The 21,685-nt window shown below is 45.0% G+C and overlaps 1 protein-coding gene across 5 annotated transcripts in view; it reads right to left on the bottom strand.

Annotated features, from left to right (window-relative positions):
- Positions 1–17,291: 17,291 nt before the first annotated feature.
- MTCL1 (microtubule crosslinking factor 1) overlaps positions 17,292–21,685 on the bottom strand; it is a 552,568-nt gene continuing 548,174 nt past the window's right edge. For 3 of the 5 annotated variants that reach the window (XM_078688126.1, XM_078688128.1, XM_078688127.1), the window contains one exon: positions 17,292–18,436. In XM_078688126.1, the coding sequence (XP_078544252.1) occupies positions 18,233–18,436 (204 nt within the window). In that variant the 3' untranslated portion in view covers positions 17,292–18,232. The remainder of the gene's footprint in view (positions 18,437–21,685) is intronic. The other 2 variants (XM_078688130.1, XM_078688129.1) reach the window with 1 other exon arrangement.

Genomic DNA, 21,685 nt, shown 5'->3' with positions numbered 1-21,685 from the left:
AGGTGTGTTGTGGTGCCTGCGGATGCAGGGGAGTGACTCCTTCACTCCAAGGGAGATTCCTTCCATTGTCTTTGGTGTCCACAGGCCTTGGGAGGACCTGTTTGGAGCACAGACGTTGCAGTGAGCTTGCAGGGAGAGGAGGCCAGAAGCAGCAGGGATCTTCCCAGGTGCGGTCTCGGTGCCGAGAGCGAAGATCAGCAGAGTCCAGAGTACCCAGATGGTCGAAATAGAAGTGGAGTTGGATCTGAATCAAATCCCACAACGAATCTTGGGACCCACCCACAGGTAAGCCCTTAAGTACCCTAAGGTGAGAGTGGAGACGATTCAGGGGTCCCTCCCAGAGGAGGGGTCGGCAGTTGGGAGGATACTCCCATGTCCTTTGTCCAGTATTGTGCCATTGGATCCCTGATCTGGTTTGAACTGGGGTATGCAAGGAGGGCACCAAATGTTCCCTTCCAGCAGACTATTTGGGACTGGCAAGTGCCCCCACCCCGGCCTAATACACAAAGTCCTGTCTGGGAGGTGGTCACACCTCCCCGTGACAAGAAACTTATTGTCCTACCTTCCCCTGCTTGGGCTTGGCCCAGTAGCAGGAGGGCAGAATTGTGTCTGTGGTCGGCAGCAGCTCTGCTTGCTATCAGGTTCTGTAAGATCGGACCTGGGAGCATGGAGGGCTCACCGAAGGAGCCCTACAGTGGATAGAATCATACCTCTAACACCGGATACGGTGTTGGCATAGGATTCCAACATGTTTGATACCAAAAATGCCCAGCTTCATTCCAGCTAGTTTAGAGATGGTCATTGGGTAATGACACATGGCCGCTCTATATTGTAATGGCTGATTCACTCACAAAGTCTGGAGAATGGATTCCTGGGTTTGTTGGGGTGGTCTGCTTATGTAGGGCCACCCTCACACTCGGAACTGAGCACCCTGCCTTTGGGAGTGAAAGGCCTGCTAGAGGGGTGACATATGTTTCAAGTGCATTGATGTTAGATATAAGGAGACATACCTTTCGTGAGAGGTGCATGCTCCATAACACATGTTGCAGCCCATGGGGGACCCCTGGTGTAGCTAGGCCCTAGATACCGAAGTACCATATACTAGGGACTTACTAGGGTACACCAGCAGCCAATTAGGAATGTACCAAGGTACACAACATAGCCAATTTCGGGAGGAAGCACAGTGACTGGGATCCGGATTAGCAGGATACCAGTCAGACTAGTCAGAAAAACAGTATAACACAAGCAAAAAGTGGGGGTAACCATGAAAGCAGATTCTACTTTCCTACAACCATTGATTTTACTTTAATGACTTATGAGTTGGTATCCTGCCTTTCCGACTTTAATATAGTTGCAAAGTGTACGAGTGATCATAACCTTCTCATTTTATCACTAAACCAACAGATAACGTAGCCCACAAAGAATAAATGTTGCAATATAGAGTACTTAAAAAAAAGCGTATTAAAATTAAATGGGCAAAGGTGGATCCGAAGTCTGAAATAGCAAAAAAAAAAGTGGCCTGCATGTGTACGTCAGGGCAGTTTTGAACCTGTCAAGACATACTGGCAAAGTTTGAGGTAATATCAGGGGAAGCATCAGTAACCAGCAGACCACAAAACTGGTCCACAAACAGCCCAACAAATGGCCCACACACTATCCTGACAGATCAGCCCTTCAGGCACTGTCAGATTGCCCTAAAGGACGATCTGATCCTGTTGCACATTACTCCAATAGTAGTGCATGGCACAGATCGGACTAGAGACACATTGAGAGAGCTTTGGATTTCCACGACTGGGATAGCAGTGACCAAGGAAGGACAGAACAGTGATGCTTTGACATTTCTCCACCAATGTCCAAGCAATGAGGTAGCATATTGCAAGTATTGTGGTAGTGGACTTGTCTTTGTCCAAGCCACCTGAATTATGTGGCAGGGAAATACCAAATTATGCAGTTAAGCTGATTAAATTAGATGGCACAAAAATCTAAGTTATGCGTCAAGAAAAGGCAAATTATCGGGTTATAATTATTGGTGATAACAGGCAATTTATTTGATGATGGCGAATGTGATCGCCTCTGTCCTCGCAGCACACACCTGCCCTCGCTGCAGCTCGAATGTCTGAGCATCTATCCAGCACGACTGCCCGTGCTACTTACCTTCTCCCTGTTATCACCTTTTCCCGGAGTCTATTGCCAGTTCTACGTTCTCCCCCCATGTACTACAAGAGGTTCCCTCTAACCCCCCCCCCACCGCTCCCCCCTTCGTATTGCTCCATCCTGCTCTGATGGGACCCTTGCGATATCCATATTTCAGTGGGATACTGGTTCACAGCATATGTTGTCACAATAATCGAGATTTAACTTCAGCCGAGCCGTGGTTACCCCTAACGTTGTATTTATGAATGAATGTTGAACTTGAATCCTGGTTTTCCCTCTCCTTTTTCTTCAGGCTCAATCCCTTCAGTTTTTACGAACTATTCACAGTGCTGGCCGACACGAGACCTGCTATTACAAATAGACTGCCGATCATTGTTTTCTTCTCTGTTTTATTTGCTCACCTATGTACCCGCAAGGGATGTAAACCATAAAAACGTCAATAAAAATTATTTGGGGGGGGGAAATAAACCAGGCAATTTATGAAATATATTCTGCTGTTTATTGCCTAGCTATTTGATCATTTGAACACACTGATATAAACAGATGCCCCATCTATGAAAAAACAGATTTAAGACTATACACATTCATCAAACCCTATTTAAAATGTTATTCACCAACAATTAATGATTTTTCTTCGCATGGAAGCACATAAATGTAATTTTAATAAAACTGGCCTATATACTTCCCAAACTAAAATAGATATGTATTACATGCATAGTCTTCCCTCAGCGCAACATACGCCTGCCTGTACATACATTTTGTAATAAAAAGTGTGCCTCCCTTATTATCTGCACCCTGTGTATATTATAAAATGTATCTTCCGTTTCAAGTTGACCCTATTTTCACAATATACTACCTCCAGAGGCCAGTTAACAACCTGCCCGTTAATTGTGCCTTCTAACACGTGAAACTGGGAGTTTCAACTGAAGGTAAATATACCTCTACTCAGGATAACAGGGGCCACATGCATTTTAAGAAATCCAAGTAAAAAACTGCCCCATGTCAGATATGAGTAGATCGCCCAGTCCTGGGTTTATCCTGCAGCCTGTTGCTTGTTGTGTTTTCCAACTGTAAACTCAAGACTACAAATGCCAGAAACCAAATAAAACCAGGACTGGATTCAGTGGTGGCTACCGGTTGTAAAATATGGTGAGGCGCAATGGCGCCAAACTCACCATAAATGCCATGCTTCTACCCGGGATGGCACTTCTCCCCCGCGTCCACAAGTAGGAATGGAAGAACTTCCTTCCTGCTCAGTGGAACGTGAATCCAACCAATCCTGGAGTTGCTCTCATCAGCGTGGGAGCAGCTCTAGAATTGGAGGGAGCAGGCTAACCTAGCTCTCATTTTGAGGCTGGGGGCCTGTGCCAGCAATTTCTCTGCTGTTTTACAGCCCAGAGATTGGTGGATCTACAGTGCGATTGTCGGCCTGGCCGTAGGTAGCCAGCCGTCTAACCAGACATGCACACTGAAAGGGCCAGGGGCAGCAGTAATCCTGCACTAGCAGGATTCAGCCATGCCCCCTGCCTCAAGCTCACGTTGTAGACAGCACAACCCGACGGCAAAATAAAATGGCATTACTATGGCATTTTATTTATGTGTGTTTGCCTGCTGCCCTCGCAGCAGGTGGGGCAATGCTCCTCCGCTCTTGTGCAGGAGCCGCTGCTGAATGGGTGACCTAGTTGCTTTTAACATAGTACAATGTAAGAGCTCCAGAAACAACAAGACAATTTTCAAAAAGTATTAGTTTTACTTCAGAAAAATTGACTTTCCAGCACTCTGCTCTAATGCCCAGTGTAACCCTTCTTTCTCTCCTCTGACACTTGTACCAGAGTAGTGCATTCTCCCTGGTGCTGGCGAGAAGTCGCAGCCAGGCCTGTGGCAGATGGCTGGTGGGGTCTTTACTTAATGGTGACTTCGATCAGCACCAAGTGAGGGTACTGAGGGATAGAGCTGAAGAACAATCAATCAATCAATCAAGTAGTATTTGTAGAGGAACTACGCTAGCAACCATTTATCCTGTTCTTGCGCCCAGCCAATGTGTGTATGAACCTGCCGTGACACTAACGGTGCTATCCCGGGATTTCTACCTGTTCGTCAGACAAAGATATGTCGAGTGGAAGTTTGCGGCCTAGATCTGCTTGGAAGCCGGGGTCTCGAGTACTGGCCCATCCGGGTTACAGTTCAACAACATCGGCTGTGGTGGTGTGATTGGGTCCGGTCAACTGAGGTGAAATTTTTTTTTTATTCTTTCGGACTGATGTGGATGACGTTTGGCTGCCTTGGTGAAAGTCGAAGGAGGAGTGACGACCTACGATTGCAGCTGTGGACGGGGGTTCTGCCTGGTGACCCGGTAACGGGCCCGCTGGTGTTCGCTGGGTTGGGATCTCCGCCTACGGTGGCGGACCCAGGATATTGTCGAAACAACCGATAGGTCCCCCTCTGCTGTCGTCTGTTCCCTATTCACCTGTCCCCCTCTGAGAGATCAAGCTCGCTGGGGGAAGCCATTATGACCGACACCGAGCGAAGAGCGGAGGCACTGACCGAGAGTGACCAGTCACTACGAACTGTGTTGGCAGCCACAGAGTCAATTCATGTGTACGTCGAAGGCCGCATTCAGAAGATGATAGCGCGCTTGTCGGAGATTGTACGAATTGGACCGGACCCTACTCCACCGCCAGAAATGGGAAAGACCGAGATACCCAAGATGGCCACATTGATGGAGGAAGCAGACCCAGAACTATGGGAGGTGTCGGTGTCTTTGACCAGTGTTTTGGGCGGTGAGACCAAGCTCGATGCCACACGTGGATTGTTAAGCCTACGATCGTTGCCGACAATGGAAGGACTAATTGATGTTCCCCCTCCAGAGACTTTTGATGAGAACTGTAATCGGATTCAAACTGCGTCACTTCCCTATACATCGGCGCCGCTAAGATGGCAGACGGCTCAACGTCGGGAGTTCATAACGGAGAGGGGAGTCTCTGGACCTGACGATGTTCACGGCACTTTGGTACTTCTGCTGTGTCCTGCTCTGATTATTATTACAGTTTCTTTGTACTCGGACTGTACTGTTGAAGAAGGGGTTTGTCCGGAGGAGGCTCACAAGTTCGATCGGAAGGGGCAAGGATGAAATTGAAAGACTGGGTTTGACTTCAAGTAATATGGACACAGGGTCTGCTAAACTTATGCTTTCGGATGGCTGGGCTGTGTTTGAAGTTTCCCTTATTGCGATAAATATTCGTTGTCAGATAGATCTTGACTTCATTCTGGGGATTCTTGGTTCTGGCGGGGTGGAGGGGTGACTGGGAGCCCGTACGAATCTGCCCTCCTCCACTTCTCTACTTTTGTAGGTCTCTTCTTTTAGAACTTAGTTAGTTGGGGCGACAGGCACGCTGCTACTGGGGGTTAGGCGATAGCCGTTTGCAGGGGTGCAGGGTGGGGGGATGGGTTTTTTGTTTTCTTTTTGTTATCGCCCATATGTTTTTTTCCCTTTTTCTCATTTTTTTTCTTAGCCTTTCCTTTACTCATAATCTTTGCACAATCTCCTGACTTTGGTCCTTAAATTGTAGTATCTGGTTGCTATGACTCTCCTGTTGCTCTGATTTAATGGGTGGGAGGGTTTTGAGGATCCGCATCTAAAATGTTTCTCGATTATACAGATTCAAATCTTATTTTGTACACAATTCCGTGGACCTCTCGAAGATTCTCTGTTGCTCTACGACTATCCTGTTATTGTACCAACCCACCCTATTATCATTGTATGTATGTATGGCACCGGATATGTCTGTTTATTTTCTTGTTTTAAAAATAATAAAAAGATTTATTAAAAAAAAAAAATAGTATTTGTATAGCACGGCTAATCACCTCAGAGGCTATCCAGGTGCTGTGGTTCAGGGAGGGTGAGGTATGGAGGTGGATGGGGATGGTGAGGGAGTTCCAGGCTCTGGTGGCGAGGTGGGAGAAGGAGCGTCCTCCGGAGCTGCTGAGGCAGATACATTGTGTCTGGGTGGGTGTGAGGTATGCGGAGCGGAGGTTTCTGGTCGGCTGGTGGAAGACCAGGCAGTGGTTCATGTAGTCGGGTCCTTGGTTGTGAAGGGCTTTATAGACATGGATGAGGAACTTGAACTGGCATCTCTTCTGTACAGGGAGCCAGTGGAGGTCTTTCAGGTGCTAGGTGATGTGTGTCCTCCTGTGGAGGTTGAGGATCATCAGTCTGGCCAGTGCGTTCTGGATGGTATTAAGTCGTTTGCATGAGTTTGGCTGCGGTAGTCGAGTTGGCTGGTGATGAGGGACTGCGTCACAGTTTCCTTATGTTGTTTCGGAGCTATCTGAAGATCTTGCGGAACATGAGAATTGTGTGGAAACAGACTGAGGAGATGACACTGACCTGCCATCTCATGAGAGTTCTTGTAGTAATGATGGTGACTTGGGAAAGTGGCGCACACACCAATATGGTCTTCAAATGTCCTCAGCTGAAAATACACATTTACATAGGGTGCTTAAGGAGGTAGAGCCACCAAATCTTCCTCAGTACGAAAGTAGACAGAAGTCTTTTCCTCACAATTTACGTTTAAAGCTCCAAGCACTCCAAAATCAAATTCAGGTCCGTAATGTATATAGATTTCCATTGTCTTTTATTCAGACATTAAATGGCATATTGGTTCTTACAGTTCCTTTATACAGGATTCTTTAACAAAATATACCTGCTTCATGCCAACATGTGTTTCATCCGTTTCTATAAGACAGGACTTCATCAGGGCTTAATCTTCAGAAATATTAACACAAGATTGAGGGCCGTTGTAATCCCAATCTGGACGGTATAGTTGGTGGTCGAGGTTGGAGGGTTGCAGAAGAGGTTGGAGGGTTGGGGATCGAAGTTTCTGTGGATGGTTGCTATCTTTTTGTGGAAGTGGTCGGCGAGGGAGTCGCAGAGTTGTTGTGAGGAAGGAATTGTGCTTTCGGTGGCTGAGGGGCAGGTGAACTCTTATGATGGTGAAGAGTTCTTTGGTTTGATTGGTGCTGGTTTCAATCTGGCATGTAAGGGCCTCCTTTTTTTGCTGCTTTGAGCTGGTGGTGGTAATGGTTGAGGGATGATTTGTAGGCAGCTCGCTCAGTGTCGTTCTTGCTGGTTCACCATATACTTTCCAGTTGTTTGTACTTGCTCTTGCATTTAGCTGTGCTGAGTACTGGTGTGTGCCAGCTGGCTTGCTTGGTGGGTCTGTGTGTTTTGGGTGGTTTGATGGGGTCACTTGGTTGGCTGCGCTGGTGATCCAGGTGTTGACATTTTCAACTGTCTGGTTTAAGTTGGCGGTGATGTTGGTCTGAGCGATGCTGAGGGCGTTGGTTCATTGCTGTTTGATTACCTTGGTCCATCTGCGGTAGGGGATGCTGTGTCAGTTGGGGGCGGTGCACGGTGGCCTGGTGAGGGTTAAGTGTATGAGGGATTGGACCATGCAGGTGAGTTCGGAAGTGTAGCTGTATCTGATTGTGCTGCTGGATGTGAAGATGGGATCTAGCGTGTGCCCTGCTCTGTGGGAAACATCCTTTACATCGCGGTGATTACACTGCGTTGCATTTAAAACGCTGGCATTACAATGCAAGCGTTACATCGACTTGAACTGGAGGGCGCTATAACCTAAGGAATAGTAGTTTTACTATTCAAACACCTTCCCTACTGTATGTAGACTGGTGTTGGAATAGTAAATCTTACTACTCCAAAGTACAGCGCAAGTCGTAACAACTTGCGTTATAAAAACTGCGATGTTACAAACCGTGAACTTTTTGATTGGTCTGTGTGTAGGTCGGGAACAATCTGCTTGAGCCCGATGTTGTCTAGTCTTTGCAGGAGGTCCGTGGTGTTGGTGTCAGTGGGGTCATTCAGGTAGAAGTTGAGGACTTCCTGGGAAGATGTAGTGTTCAAATTTGACAGCGAGCGGGGTGGTGAATTCAGCGATGGTGTCGCTAATGCCGGTTCGTGGTCCTGGTAGTGTCTATGCGAGGTTGCCTTTAGTGGTGGTTTTAGCGCCGGAGTGGAGCTGGAAGTTCATGTGTTCCATAGTCGACGTGGTGTCGTCGTTGGTGATGGTGCATGTGATTTGTCCGTGTGAACTATGGCGATGCCTCCACCCTTTCGGTTGGTATGGTCTCAGTGTTTCATTTTGTAGCCTATGGGGGTTGCCTTGGCGATGTATGGAGCGGATGTGAGCCAGGACTCAGTGATGGTCACGTCAGCGGCAATGGTGTCCCAGATTTCGGTGGCCCGTTTGCAGAGTGATCTGGCGTTGATCAGGAGTCAGTTGAGTTGGTCTGGTGGGGTGTCAGCATCAGGGGTTGGGGTGATGAACAGGGATGGGGTAGGAGTGAAACGGCAGTGAATGCAGGATAAAGTTGCCGCTGTGGACTCTGCGACAGAGTACCTCTGGAAGTGCAGTGTGCCAGGGTTTCAGGCGTGGTCCAGGGGCTGTCTGGTGAGTCTGCATGCTCGTTGTGCATGGGGGGGCTCAGAGGTGTTGGGGACTGCATGGGGGCCTCAGTAGGAGGTGCCTGATTGGGCTCTCCCGTGAGCATTGGTGGTTCCGGTTGTGCTGGGGTGTCTGCCATGTTTTGTAAGGAGGTGTTTGAGTAGTTCAGTCCATTCTGTGGAAGTGTGGGGCCGGCGCACCTCCCATATCTCTTCCTGCCTGATTGCGCCCTCCTCTGCTGCACCCCATTTGTTGGCCGCTCCAATCCAGGCTGCTATTGGGGGCCCTGTTGGGGCCCGTCAGTGCATGGCAATTACTCGTTTTGCTAGTGGGATAGCCGGCGACGCGTTTGGCTTTTGAGTTGCGTCCATCGGGATAGCCACTGGAGTTGTGCCGCCAGAAAATACACGGCGAAGGATGGAGCCCCCAGCCCTCCATGGTCGATCGGTAGCTGCATCTTTGTGAGGGCTACTCTACGTCAGCCTTTACCCCATATGAGGGAGCTAAGCATGGAATCCAGTTCCCGGGAAAGGGAGCTGGGAGGAATGATTGGTATATTAGCAAGTGGTATAGGAGCCGGGGCTATGGCTATTCTACCAACTTGTGCAAAGGGTAGGGTCTTCCAGAACCCTACCGATGCCCGCATGCCCGCCAATGCCTTACAGTGGTTGCCGAGACACGGGAAGAACCTCTTATTATGACCTGAATATCATTCAGCACTTTTAGCAGTTAAGTCAATTATTTGTACATAGGATGCATTACATGACACAATAGACTTTTCACATATTTGTTATTTTTTTATAAATGTATTCATCATTATACAAAAATATATATACTTTTTAAAAATTTTCTGCAGTTTTCTTTCACATATAGCGTATTATCTGTTCTTTTTGAATTTTTATGATACCAGAATGGGGAACATGTGCCGCAATTTGTTTTGGGCAATTGCTCACGTTCTGTCCTGCCGGGGTGCCGACCGCCGTGTCTCTGCCACAGACCTACAGTGGTTGCCTTCATATGGGTCAGCTGGGGTGTGATAAAGTTGGATGCCTAGGTAGCATGGGGCCTGGGCAATCCACGCTAGTTTGAGATCTCCTCTCTGTATCTCTTGTGGCGGGAGATCTGGGTTAAAGGGGAAATGATGGATTTCATCCAGTTTACTTGTAACCAGTCTGCGGCCACAAAGTCTGAAAGTGTGTCCCATGGGGGGTACTGGTTCATCGTTATATCCCGCACATATAGCAGCAGGTCATCTGCGTATAGGGACACACTGTGGGTGGCATCCGTCAATGGGATTCCCCGGGCCCCCCCTCCCTCGGCGTAGGCGAATTTCCAGGGGCTCCATTGCCAAGGCGAAAAGGAGGGGGGGGGGGGAGAGTGGGCACCCCTGTCTCGTGCCGTGCTTCACTTGGAATGCTGCTGAAAAGTAATGCCCCAGGCGTATTCTGGATATGAGGATGTGTACTGTAGCTTTGTGTATGCTATTAGTCTGGGGCCCACTCTCATCTGTTGGAGAACTGAGAAAATATATGGCCATGTCAGGGTATCAAAGGCCTTCTCCAGGACCAGGCAAACAGCGGGGGTGAAGTAGCCCCGTACCTGATCCTGAACATGGAGCAGTCTGCGGATATTTTGGGAGGTGTTCCTGCCTGGCACGGATCCCCACTGGTCTGAGTTTATTAGTGTTGGGAGAACCTGGGCGATTCGGTCCACAAGGCACTTGCACAGGATCTTACAGTCTGCAGATAGCAGTGTAATTGGTCAATATGAGGTCGGTGGTGTCGGGTCTCTTTCAGACTTTAGAAATGATATCAAGAGGGATTCTTGTAGCGAGCCTGGGAATTCTCCCCTTTTCAGTGCCGCCCTATACATTTCCTCCAACTGAGGTACTAGTAGTGTGGAGAATGTGCAATATTATGCTAGTGGCAGGTTGCCTAGGCCTTGTTAGGTGCCATAGCTTGGATCGCGTGCTTTACATCTGCCGATGTGATCACCGTGCCTATAGAGGACTGTTCCTCTGCCTGGATTTTAGGGATGGACAGGGGAGGAAATGGTCTACCTGCTCCAGGCAATCCTGTCTGGGGCTCCCTTACACCTTAGCATAATAGTCGTAGTAGAGCGACAGGATGTTCGCTTGTGAGTGGGCCACGACCCCTGTTGGGCTACGAAATGCTGTAATGGGCCTTATGTCCATGTCCTGGTTAACCAACTAGACCAATAGTGGTCCTGCCTGGTCCCCCTCTCAATGACTTCTTGCTGCATACGCCTTAAAGTTATATCTATGGAGATCTGCTAACATTTCTGCATATGCCATCGTTACCTCTGCGACTTGAGCTGGTGACACCTTTCCAGCATCCATGTCTTTGGTTAGGGCTGCTAACCTGCCTTCTGTAATTGGTGATCCAATGTCTGGCGGGACCCCTGCTAACTGCCTAATACATGCCCCTTTAATGACCACCTTGAAGGCATCCCATTCAAGTGTTCTAGAGGACGCCGTGTAGGCGTTTGTTCAAAACTAGCATTGAATAATGTCCCCCTGTTCATGGCGAAACACTGGGTCTTCGAGGCAATCTCGTGAAAATCTCCATGAAGGTACCGGAGGAAGAGGGAGTCGCCATCTAAGGGTCGGGAGATGCACGTCATGGTCAGATATGACCCTGCCCCGATAATCCACATGTTGAATCACAGGAAAGGGTCAAGGCAGACTCGTAGATTGTGGGGGGATGAAATGGAAGGAATAAAGTTTAGTTGACGGGTGTCTATTTCTCCTTGAGTCTGTGAGTGACCAACGTTTTACCCAGGACCGATATCATTCCGTTTGTGCATGGGCCAACGTCTGTGGGGTGGGAGGGGGTAAGATCTATCCAGGGAGATGTCTAGTATGCAATTATAGTCTCCTCCTAGGATCCAGGGGATTGTTGAGAACTGCGCCAGGACGCCCGACAGGGAGCCCCAAACTTTTCTGTGCATAGATGCTACCTATTAATACCGGTTGGCCATCAAGGAGCCCCTCTAAGAGTGCGTACCTTCCCTCCGTGTCCACCACCCTGCTGGCTACCTGAAATGAAACCCCTGGTCGTAGCCAGATCATCGCTCCTAGCGCATAAGCAGAGTACGTAGTAGCACAGAATGTGCCTCGCCATTGCCTACGCAGTCATTCTAGTTCTGCCCGTTTGAAGTGTGTTTGTTGCAGCAGGGATACCTGCGCCTGCTGGCATTTGATGTAGGAGTAGACGGCATAGCATTTACGCGCTGTGTGCATTTCCCAGATATTGAGGGTGATGAGGCTAATGTCTGTTATTAGAGTCATGATGGGGTGCGGAGGTTAAATGGTGAGGGATACTTGGGGAGTCATGTGGACACTGCCCCTGCCCTGTGTTTAGCCGATCATTAATGGTTGCAACGTCCAGTCATGTTGGATGTCTGATTATGGTATGGGGAGAGAGCCTGGGGAAGGGTAACATCTGTGGTGGGAAATGATCACATTGCTGCGTACCTACCACAACCGGTGGTACGTCAAAAATAAACATAGTGCAATTGCACTACTGTACTATGGGGGAGGGCTGCGCTTCCGCATCTTAGGAGCTTGCGGTGTGTGTGTGTGGTTCTTATGGGAATCTAGGTGCCTGGTGCAGCCTCATGCTTTTTGGGAACTAGGTCGTTGGGTGTTTTTTGATGTGATTAGTCTTGTATATTTGCCTAAAGGTGAGATAAAGGAGGCTTAAGAGGAGAGATGAAGAAAGTTCCAGATCGGTTGCGGGTGTCCTTCAGATGAGTGTATTTGCAGTCTGGGGGGTCAAGCAGGGCCTAACATTATGGACTTAAAATAATTCAGAAAGGAAGGGAGGGGCTGGGTGGAGGCACTCCTGCTGGAAGAGAAATCCTTTCAGGTTCACCAATAATTTCTACTTTCATTTCTTGAGGCCAGCCAAGGGTTAGTGCATCCCACAAAGAAGGGTGCAGGGAGCTCTTTGAGAGACACAGGGACAGAACACTCATTTGCCAGTTGCTTAGAGGATCTCATGGACTTGGGAGGTGGAGGTTGCCCTCCAACCCACTCACTCTGGTGGGCCCGCTCATCTTTGCCTTTGAGATGAGCAGTGTTCTGTGAAAGACACTCTCTGTGGAGAGCCCCCACCTACTTTTCCAAATGTGCCTTGCAGGCTCCGACTGAAAGAGAAACAAATTAATTATTTTGTTGCTCTTCAGTCGTGGGTCAGCATGTGTCAGCACAGAGCTTGATGATCACAGCAGCTACTTTAAAGACACACAATACAGACAAGGCAAGGCCCCCCTTCATGTTGGGAAACTGCCCACCTCCCGCATTGCAGGGGCTGCGGGGTGTCCGTTATGCCCCTGATTCAGTCTAAAGACCACATTCTTGTGCCACAACAAGTCTCATACCTTCTACAGATTCCATAACCAATGCTTAATTTCTACAAGAATAAATACCAGGGTCCAAAGTTTTGCTCAGAAGCTTGCAGCAAGCGCTATAGATTGTCGGGGTGCCGAATACCAAGGAGGCATAGTCTAGATTCACTCTCACGCCACTTGCATCCACCATCAGGCAGTCCCTGCCCCTCTACCTCACTCGGTCATTCTTTTTCATCCCAGCTTTCTTTCAGTTTCACTGTTTCCGTATTTCTCTTTTGCGTTTTTCTTTCGCTTGTTCCGGGTTAAAGTCTGATGAAAGAAAATAAATGCCGGTCCCTAAAAATGAGTTGTGCTGGACCTCCTACAACTACCAGCTCAAATTAAGCACTAGCCATACCAGATACCCGCGCTCAGTTGTAGACTCCCTTAGTTCTGCACTAAGTAAGCAAAAATCAATGCAAGAATGTTGATCAGACTTCCAAAAACACAAGAGCAGAAGCTAACCAGACTTCCAAAAACACAAGAGCAGAAGCTAATTTCCCCTCATTTCTCTGTCTCCAGATAGCTTACAATGTAAAGTTAACTGTGACATGTGATGTATTGGTGCTATGAAAACTCATAACCATGTTTGGTGGTTTCATCCCAAAAAAGGTTTGTGATGACTAGACCCCTGACAAAGACTGCTGCTGCAACCCGGGAATGGCCATTCATCTGTTTGGGTGGTGGTGGGATGTAGTTTTATAAGATCCACCATAGATGTCCTTTGTTGTGACAGGCGTGAGTGAGTGCAGTCTTTGTTGACGAGTGGCAGCACCATCCCAACTAATCTACTGCATGCTTGCTCACTATGGCATATTCGGAGAACATGGACATAGTCTGCAGGCCCAGAGTCAGCACTACTATTCCTCAGGATGGTGCGCCAGCATGCACACCAGTAGGAGTGGCACACATATCTCAACAAGCAGCATACAGAGGGAGAAGCCCCTGCTTCACAGTTTAAAGGTTACGTTTGCAACTGAGTCTTTGAGGACCACGATCCCAGACACCGTGGCAGATACACAGTAAGCCTAGAGACAGCTATAACTTACCAGCTTTAGCATTGTTGTATCCACAGCTTTGGAAGAAGGAATGGCGATTCCACCCCACCCAGACTTTAGGGCTGCTTAATATGTTTCACACTGACCTGCCATGCTACTTCTTATAGCTCGGAGAGGAACCTGCAGTTAAGACTGATTGACTCCCTTGCCTACACTTTTAAACAGTAATAACAACATGTAGTATTTTTGCCCTCTTCGGTTCAAGTGTAGTGTTAAGATGTGTATCATGACAGAAAAACTTTTTTCTTTCAAGTAAAAGCACTGGCTGGACACTGTTTTATTAACTGCGGTTATTGTCTTGATTGGGTTCAAAGTCTATTCCCCCACACCACCTCCTCAAGTAAGGCTTTTGGCACGCGACCCTCCAATCCCCGAGGGTCAAGTACTAAAGGGGTATATGTGCAATTCAGTTTCTGGACCAATAATAAGGTAAGTCCCTAGACAGGAGAGGTAATAGGTACCCCAGTTACAATATGAATCCAGCAACTTCTGGTTGTCCCAGCACTGCTGAAAAAAGGTTCAATGATGCACTGTGCTCCCCATGCTTAACATGCCATCAGTATTTGGGTTTAGTGTGACTGCCAGGCTGCCAATCTGGACTATTATCAGCTTCATGTCAACATTAAATAACATGGGCTACATGATCGCGCCCTGGGGCCAGGTATACAGCATTTAAAGAAGTGGATTTGCAGCCCTCATTTTTGGTTAATTAGTGTGGTCTTTTAAGAAGGAGAATCATTTGAGGGCTCTGCTACCGACAACCATGTAGATTAACTGTGTTTTTATTGCACATCAGGCAGAGGCCTGATTTGTGTTGCCCTTCAAGTCTTCAGTTATACTATGTAAGGGATTGATAATTGCACACATGAAAGCATTGAATTAACAAGCTATGGTCTCCATACATTTACAATGTAATGCCTTGTGCCATGAACTGTATACACAATGGTGCACTAGGCTGTATGGGCAATGGTTACTTTTTAAAATGCAAACTTATTTGGAATTGCCAACAAGTGCAATATTCAGAAAGAAGCCTAATGCTGTATTTTGTTTTGGTTGAAGGATGGACCCATGCTGCATTATTCTGCAGCAGGCAGTTGTAATCTGTTTATGATTTTCTTCGGCATTCTGATATATTAAGCAGTTGCTTGACTTGTTTATCGAGATAGAATGGGGCTTTTCACTAGTCACAGTGTGGAATTTTTGTAGCACGGCTAAGAGTCAATGGTGCACTTCCCTCAAAAAATTCTCCTATGCCTTATCTAAAGGCGGTGCTTTGTTGATGACGGTTGACAGTGAGGGTGCGTTTTAATAAATATTGAAGAATTATGCAGTTAATAATAAATGTGCAGAATTAACGAATATGCTTTAACTCAAATGAAATGCGTTTAAATGCAAATATTTCAGTAGGCAACTATATTTACCCATACTTGGCCTCAAATACCTGAAGCAATATTTCTGGACAAGCTGACATGACTAGAAATGCTTAGAGATGCATACAAATATTTATTTATTGACCTTTCCATGAACATGCGTTTTCATAAAAAAAATATTGCATAAATGTTTTACTTTTGCTCTGCAAGATATTTCTACTTGTATAAAAGAAGACTGTTAATACATGATTTCAAATTGTTGTTTCAATCCAACATTGGGTTCATAAAGCACACAGTGAGTGGCCCGGCACTATCAGATTTGTTGACCCCCATGGCGAACCAACTATTGATATGCTAATTCAAAAAGCCAAGTCTTAAGATTCCGTTTGAATGCGAGAACATTCTTCGAAGGCCGTTTAATGAAGTAATAAAGAACCCTAACATAAAAATGCAGCATTTAAACTGAACTTGACTTCTTTAAGTGTACTTGTTTCATTCCAAAGGATGGTGTTGCGCAAAATATTTTTCGTTATATAGATGTTTCAAGATTTTACATAGATCATTGTTAGAAATTACTAAAACATGCCATATCAGAAGTTTAGAGATGTAGTTCAATGCGTGAGGAAGTAGACCTGAATGGTAAGAAGACTTCTATGAAACTGAGAAATGATACAATGTAGCTGCAAACTTAGAGTTTACTATCTGTGAACTATTGCATTCCTGTGAGAAGATGGGGAGTGAATGTGTTCCCATGAGAGCATCGAAGGCGGATTAGTCGAGAGGAGGAGAAGAAACATGAAGACTGCACATATTCAACTGCTTACAATAGTGCGTGGTCCTAGAGTAGGATACCACATCTTTTTACCCAATTGCTAATTGTGGTTGCAGCTGCTACTGCCGATCCAAACCCTATTCCTTTATCCTTATTCCATACTGCTTTGAGATTCTACTGACTTTCTCAAACCTCTTTATAGGAAGTTTTGCTTTGATTGATTTTTGACTCATTGAATCAACGTTATACGTTGCAGCTTTATGCTTGATCTCCCACTCTCTTGAACTTCAACTACTTATGGGTCCTTGCTGACACCTATTTTCGCACGATTTCTAGAATAAGGAGTTTTTCTTTTAGGGAACACGGTTAAGACCTTTTCATTACAATATATTGATTGCAAACTGATTATTGATTCCTAATAAAATTTTATTGACTAATATTAATGGGTTTACTTGTGATCTGATAACCATAACTTACTCAAATTGTGAATAATAAAACCCTCAAACTCATTCAAAACTCATTAGTGACTGAAAATAGATTAGAAAATTGTGAAAATAGATTAGAGAATTGTGATCATATTTTATGTGATGTAGAGCTCTTGATCTTCAACAACAGCAAAGGGCTATTGACATAGTGACAGCGGGAACTAGCCTGGATGAAGGTAAACCCCGTTTTTATTTAAAGTGAATCCCACTCCAGCACCAGGCAAAGAGAGCCATCACGGTTCAATTGATTCAGTGGTATTAACCTATTTTGGGGCAAGTGATTCAGATGTATTCATCCACAGGTATGGCCTCTGCTTTGAAGTATATGGGTAGCCTTCTTCCATTGCCAGATAAAAATACAAAATGGAGTATAATCATCATCTGGTAATAGTGGATATGGTCAACTACATGCTTTATGCTGTTGGCTGAAAAATAAAGCTCTGAATGAAAGTCATCTTCATGACGGGAGGCCAGTAATGTTGGTAATGCAAGAGCAGGGAGTCACTGGCGACAGGCGGTCCTAATATAAGATCCACTGATGTGACAAGTGTTAAGTAAAACACAGGATTCCACCGATCTGTAAATAGTGAGGGTTTTATTTCCACGTTCATGGCCTCATACAGATCTCTTAACATATCTTTTATGCTTTTGTATGCACAGGCCTAAAATTGTAATTCAATATTTTCTCAAAACCAAGATGAGTTTTTTTTAAAGAGTCAACACTGTACATACATAGCAAGTTGAACTATTAACAATAATTTAAAAATCCATTTCCTGTATAGTCAATGCAGGTATAACAACAATAAAAGTACAGTACGGATAAAGTGACAACATTATTACAGTGGGACTTTTTGACTTACAATTACGGGCTTCTGTAGAATACAGTAGCAGTATTATGTACATGCACTAGAGTGCTAGAAACCAAGAGGCATGCATACTTGAGCCAGGTCTTTTGTGTGCATACTGTACACCTGGCAAGACTTTCATTCACTTTCATTGCATTCTTTTCCTGTATTCCGACAAGTTACAGGTAACTAACATATATTTCTAGTCAACTAGTCAAATGGCTTTCTGCTCTACTGCTTCAGATATTCTGAAGCCTCTTTTAGCATTTTGAGTCCAGCTTAAAATTGATGTTAAAATAGAATAAAAGAAGTATTGTTTTAAATGATAACTTAACAGTGCAAATGTAACAAAAAGGCAGTTGTTACGGAGAGAGAGATATAGCAATCTGTTTTCCTTAAGATTTTAGTTTATTATTTTTTTTGCTATTAGTTACTTATTTTCTGTTACTATATGTAGAAAAGATGGAGACAAAAATAGTTTTCTGAGCTATGAAAAACGAAGTTGTTACAGGCACATAAACTGTTTCATTCTAGAAACATTTCGGCTCCACAAGTTGAACGCTGGCCGGGTACAGCTGAAATGTTCGTGGCTTTGTGAAACTACGAGAGCGCTCTGTTCGTCGTGGTGATGCGGGTGGCAGTGTGCATGTGACAGTGAATTATACAGTGATAATTCATGCAGGCTGGTCTTCCTGGTTAGGGTTCTCGATCCTTGCTTCTGGACATCCTGATGCATCGGATAAATCAGAGACCGACTGAGAACGTGAGGCTGTAGGGGAATGGAGGGCCCATCTGGAGGGCGGGCGCTGATTTGCTGGTCCCTCGGGGCGGGAGAAGCAACATTCAAGAGGCGGAGCTAATTCAGGACAATGTAGTTCCTTGGTATGAAAGAAATGACAACAGAATTAGAAACAGTGTAAGGAATAAATATTTAATCAAGCAGACAGAGGTAATGTATAAAGCTCTGAAAAAAATTCTAAGGAAAATAGGCCATAGGCACAAGCAAACTTTCAGCGAATACACAGATCAGCGTAGGCAATCATGCATGCAAGATAGAAAAGGAGACAAAAGAAGAAAAATAAACGGAGCAGAAAGGGTTGAACTTGAAAGCGATTTTGTTAGTCTGTATTTCGGTTTATATGTATTCTGAAAAACCCACGCAAAAGAATCATTCAGGGAGTTGCTATCTTTCCCAAGAATAAAAAATTAAAATCTTAAAAACACAGGCCAGCAATTAAAGTTAAGATCCTAAAAATAGTCCTTCTTATCCGTTTCAGTCGCCTTTCCTTTTCTTTTATGTCATCGTACCAAACAAAATATTTACAACGTGGTACCAATATGTTCATTAGAGTGTGCTAAGCTTTTTAGCCATTCTCATCACTTTTTGAATATGCACAGGCCTGTTACCTAATATCCATAAGAAGATACGTTCTTCAGGCTTTTAACCAGCTTGCACTCCACCGCGCCTGCTAGGACTGCCCATCTAAGACCCTCTGTTGTACTTTACTTGGACAGCGCATTGAAACTTATCAACTCTCTGTAGTAACCACAGCCCCATTTACACCACCGACACCCATTTGATTTTCCTTAGTCTACAATAAGGAGTAGTGTGCCCCATTGTTAAGAGCTATCCATCGATATTCGTGTTAATCCTGACTGAATGCATAACAAATCTACCTAATTACAGGTCTACAGTGCAAATAAAAATACATATCTCAATAAAACCAAACTAAAGTCTTTGAAACCACTAAAGATTTTGCTATTAAGCTCAAGGCAGTCCAAGTGTATGCTGTGTTGTAGGCCCCTACATTGCAGCAGGATCAACCAGAATTAAAATATGGTAGTACTGAAAGTTTACACTTGGAAACAAATGACATGGTGGAGTTGAAAACCATGCATAAAGCTCATTAAAACTAAGTGGCTGCATTTATCGAACGTTGATATCCATCATGCAAATATCGCCAGCTAGCCAATATTTTCAATATGAATTGGCAGAAAATCCTCAAAGTAAACTGGGAATAATGTGCTCTAGTTGGAGTGCATGAGCTGCATGAATTGGTGGAGTATTTTCCAAACATGCATGCACCAACACCATATAGAAAGCAAATAAATGTGATATCAAATAGTGAAAACACCCATTCAAGTTACATTGTGTAACCCACCACAAATAGTATCTTTGAGGGTTTCATCTAAGCAAGATATAATTGAGGAGTGGTATAGTGCCAAGATGGGAGGGGAGGCTAAGTGCACTGAGGGAGGAGAGTGTGTTAGTATTAGGGACTCATGGTAGCTCAGTGTGAGAGTAGAGAAGTAATATGCATATTAGGTTGGGAAGCAGGACTGAATATGACCCTTGTGTGTTTAGATTAGAGGTGGAATTTAAAGAGGCGGGATCTGGGTGATCAATGAACTAGAACCATTATTTATAAAGGGAACTGATTTATTTTAAAGACAATGGGAAGGGAAATGCTGGCCTGTCGGTACATAAAAGTGCGCATGGAAATATCTGTACCTGAAGACTATGACCTCTGTGGTGTAGGACAAGGTATGAAAAGCTCTGGCTGTCATTTATTCTCCTCTGTTACAGTTTAGTGTTTAAGGACATGTGCTTTTGTATTCAAGGACTGACTTGACTTTGGGAATGTCGGGGGGGGGTATGTGTTTGTATTGATCTCCTGCATAAATTAATCTCTCCTATTTTGTTATTTGTAAGTGGTATATGTGTATATATATTTCACCATCTTAAGGTTCTATGTTTAGTGTTTGAACTGACAGTTGGTTGTGGATGGCTGGATCAGTGGAGCGATGCTTGCTTCCAGTGTTGCATCTTGCTGCAATAAAATGCTTTCAGTATATCTGTGATAGGTATGATGTGGCTAGGGATGGTTTTCTAGTCCCTCTACTGCATTTATTTAGCTCCATACTAGTGGCTGTCTTCATGCTTACCCAAATGTACTCATATATTTAAATCTGATGCCTCCGGACATTCAACACCGGAATTTACTTCTTTGGTCCAGAGCACTATTTTGTTGACAAGATGCACTTAACAGGCAAAAAATGCTCACCTCTAGCTTAGTGCATATCAGTATAGGGCACCCTAGTAAGTCCCAAGGCTGAAAACTGTTTGGCGTTGCACGTGTTCCTTTTCACAAGGAACCAGGCATAGTAGTTTGGGATGGATGGTTCCTATCAGGGCATGACGTAGACTGATTTGCATATGGTCATTCCATGTGGACTGAAATACAGCCCAGAGGAACAATCAGTGGTTGGGAATATTTCACACATTTTACCCATCACATTTTATTTAATTTCAATGAAACACCCTATCTGTGCCCACACATGGGTCCCACAGATATATGTGCCAGAGGAGTCAGGCTGCACCTTACTGATGTGGTAAACCAAGATCAAAACCAGTCTGGGGTTGTTTGGGTTCACATTCAGAAGAGAGCTGGTCTGGCACTTCAGGCTGATTTGTTCCTACTCAAAATGGGTGGTCCGGCTTATGAGACAAGAGTGAGCAACTCTTCTTTGGGACCTGTTGCATTTGCCAATACTTTATGTCGATGCTGTGCAGCACTGGTAAAAATAAAATAAAAAAGGCACAGTGGCACAGCTGCTACTGGTGCTGGTGGAGGCATCATTCCCTGTGACATGCATGTGTGAAAAATGTATTTTATTAAGAAAAATACTGCTTAACATAGGTTTGGTTAACTTGACATACCTTGACCACATATTAAAAGTACACGTTAAAATGTTGTGCACAAGCATTTGTTTTTCATTTTCTTTTGAGCAAAGGATTGAAACTCAACTGCAGCCATGCTCTGACTATGTATAAGTAAAGTAACATTTTTCTCCAGCTTCTCAGCTGAAGGGATGTGTTTTGAAACCTCATAGAGTTAGGAGCTAAACCTCCATTGCTATGTCCATAGTGCAGAACAGTACAATGTATTAAATTGCATTTCTCATGTTTGTCCAGTGAAAACCGTTTCCAAGTATGTGTTTTGGAAATCAACAGTCTAATTGACTTTCTGTGCAAGTAACACTGTAGTGCTACCTTTTTTTACGTAATGTCATGCTACGAAACTGGGCTCTCGTTGTCTGAAGCATCATAAAAGATGTGCCAACTG

Source organism: Lissotriton helveticus, chromosome 4_1, assembly GCF_964261635.1.
Source record: "Lissotriton helveticus chromosome 4_1, aLisHel1.1, whole genome shotgun sequence".
Taxonomy (NCBI): Eukaryota; Metazoa; Chordata; class Amphibia; order Caudata; family Salamandridae; genus Lissotriton; species Lissotriton helveticus.
This window is presented reverse-complemented; position numbering and strand designations above follow the sequence as displayed.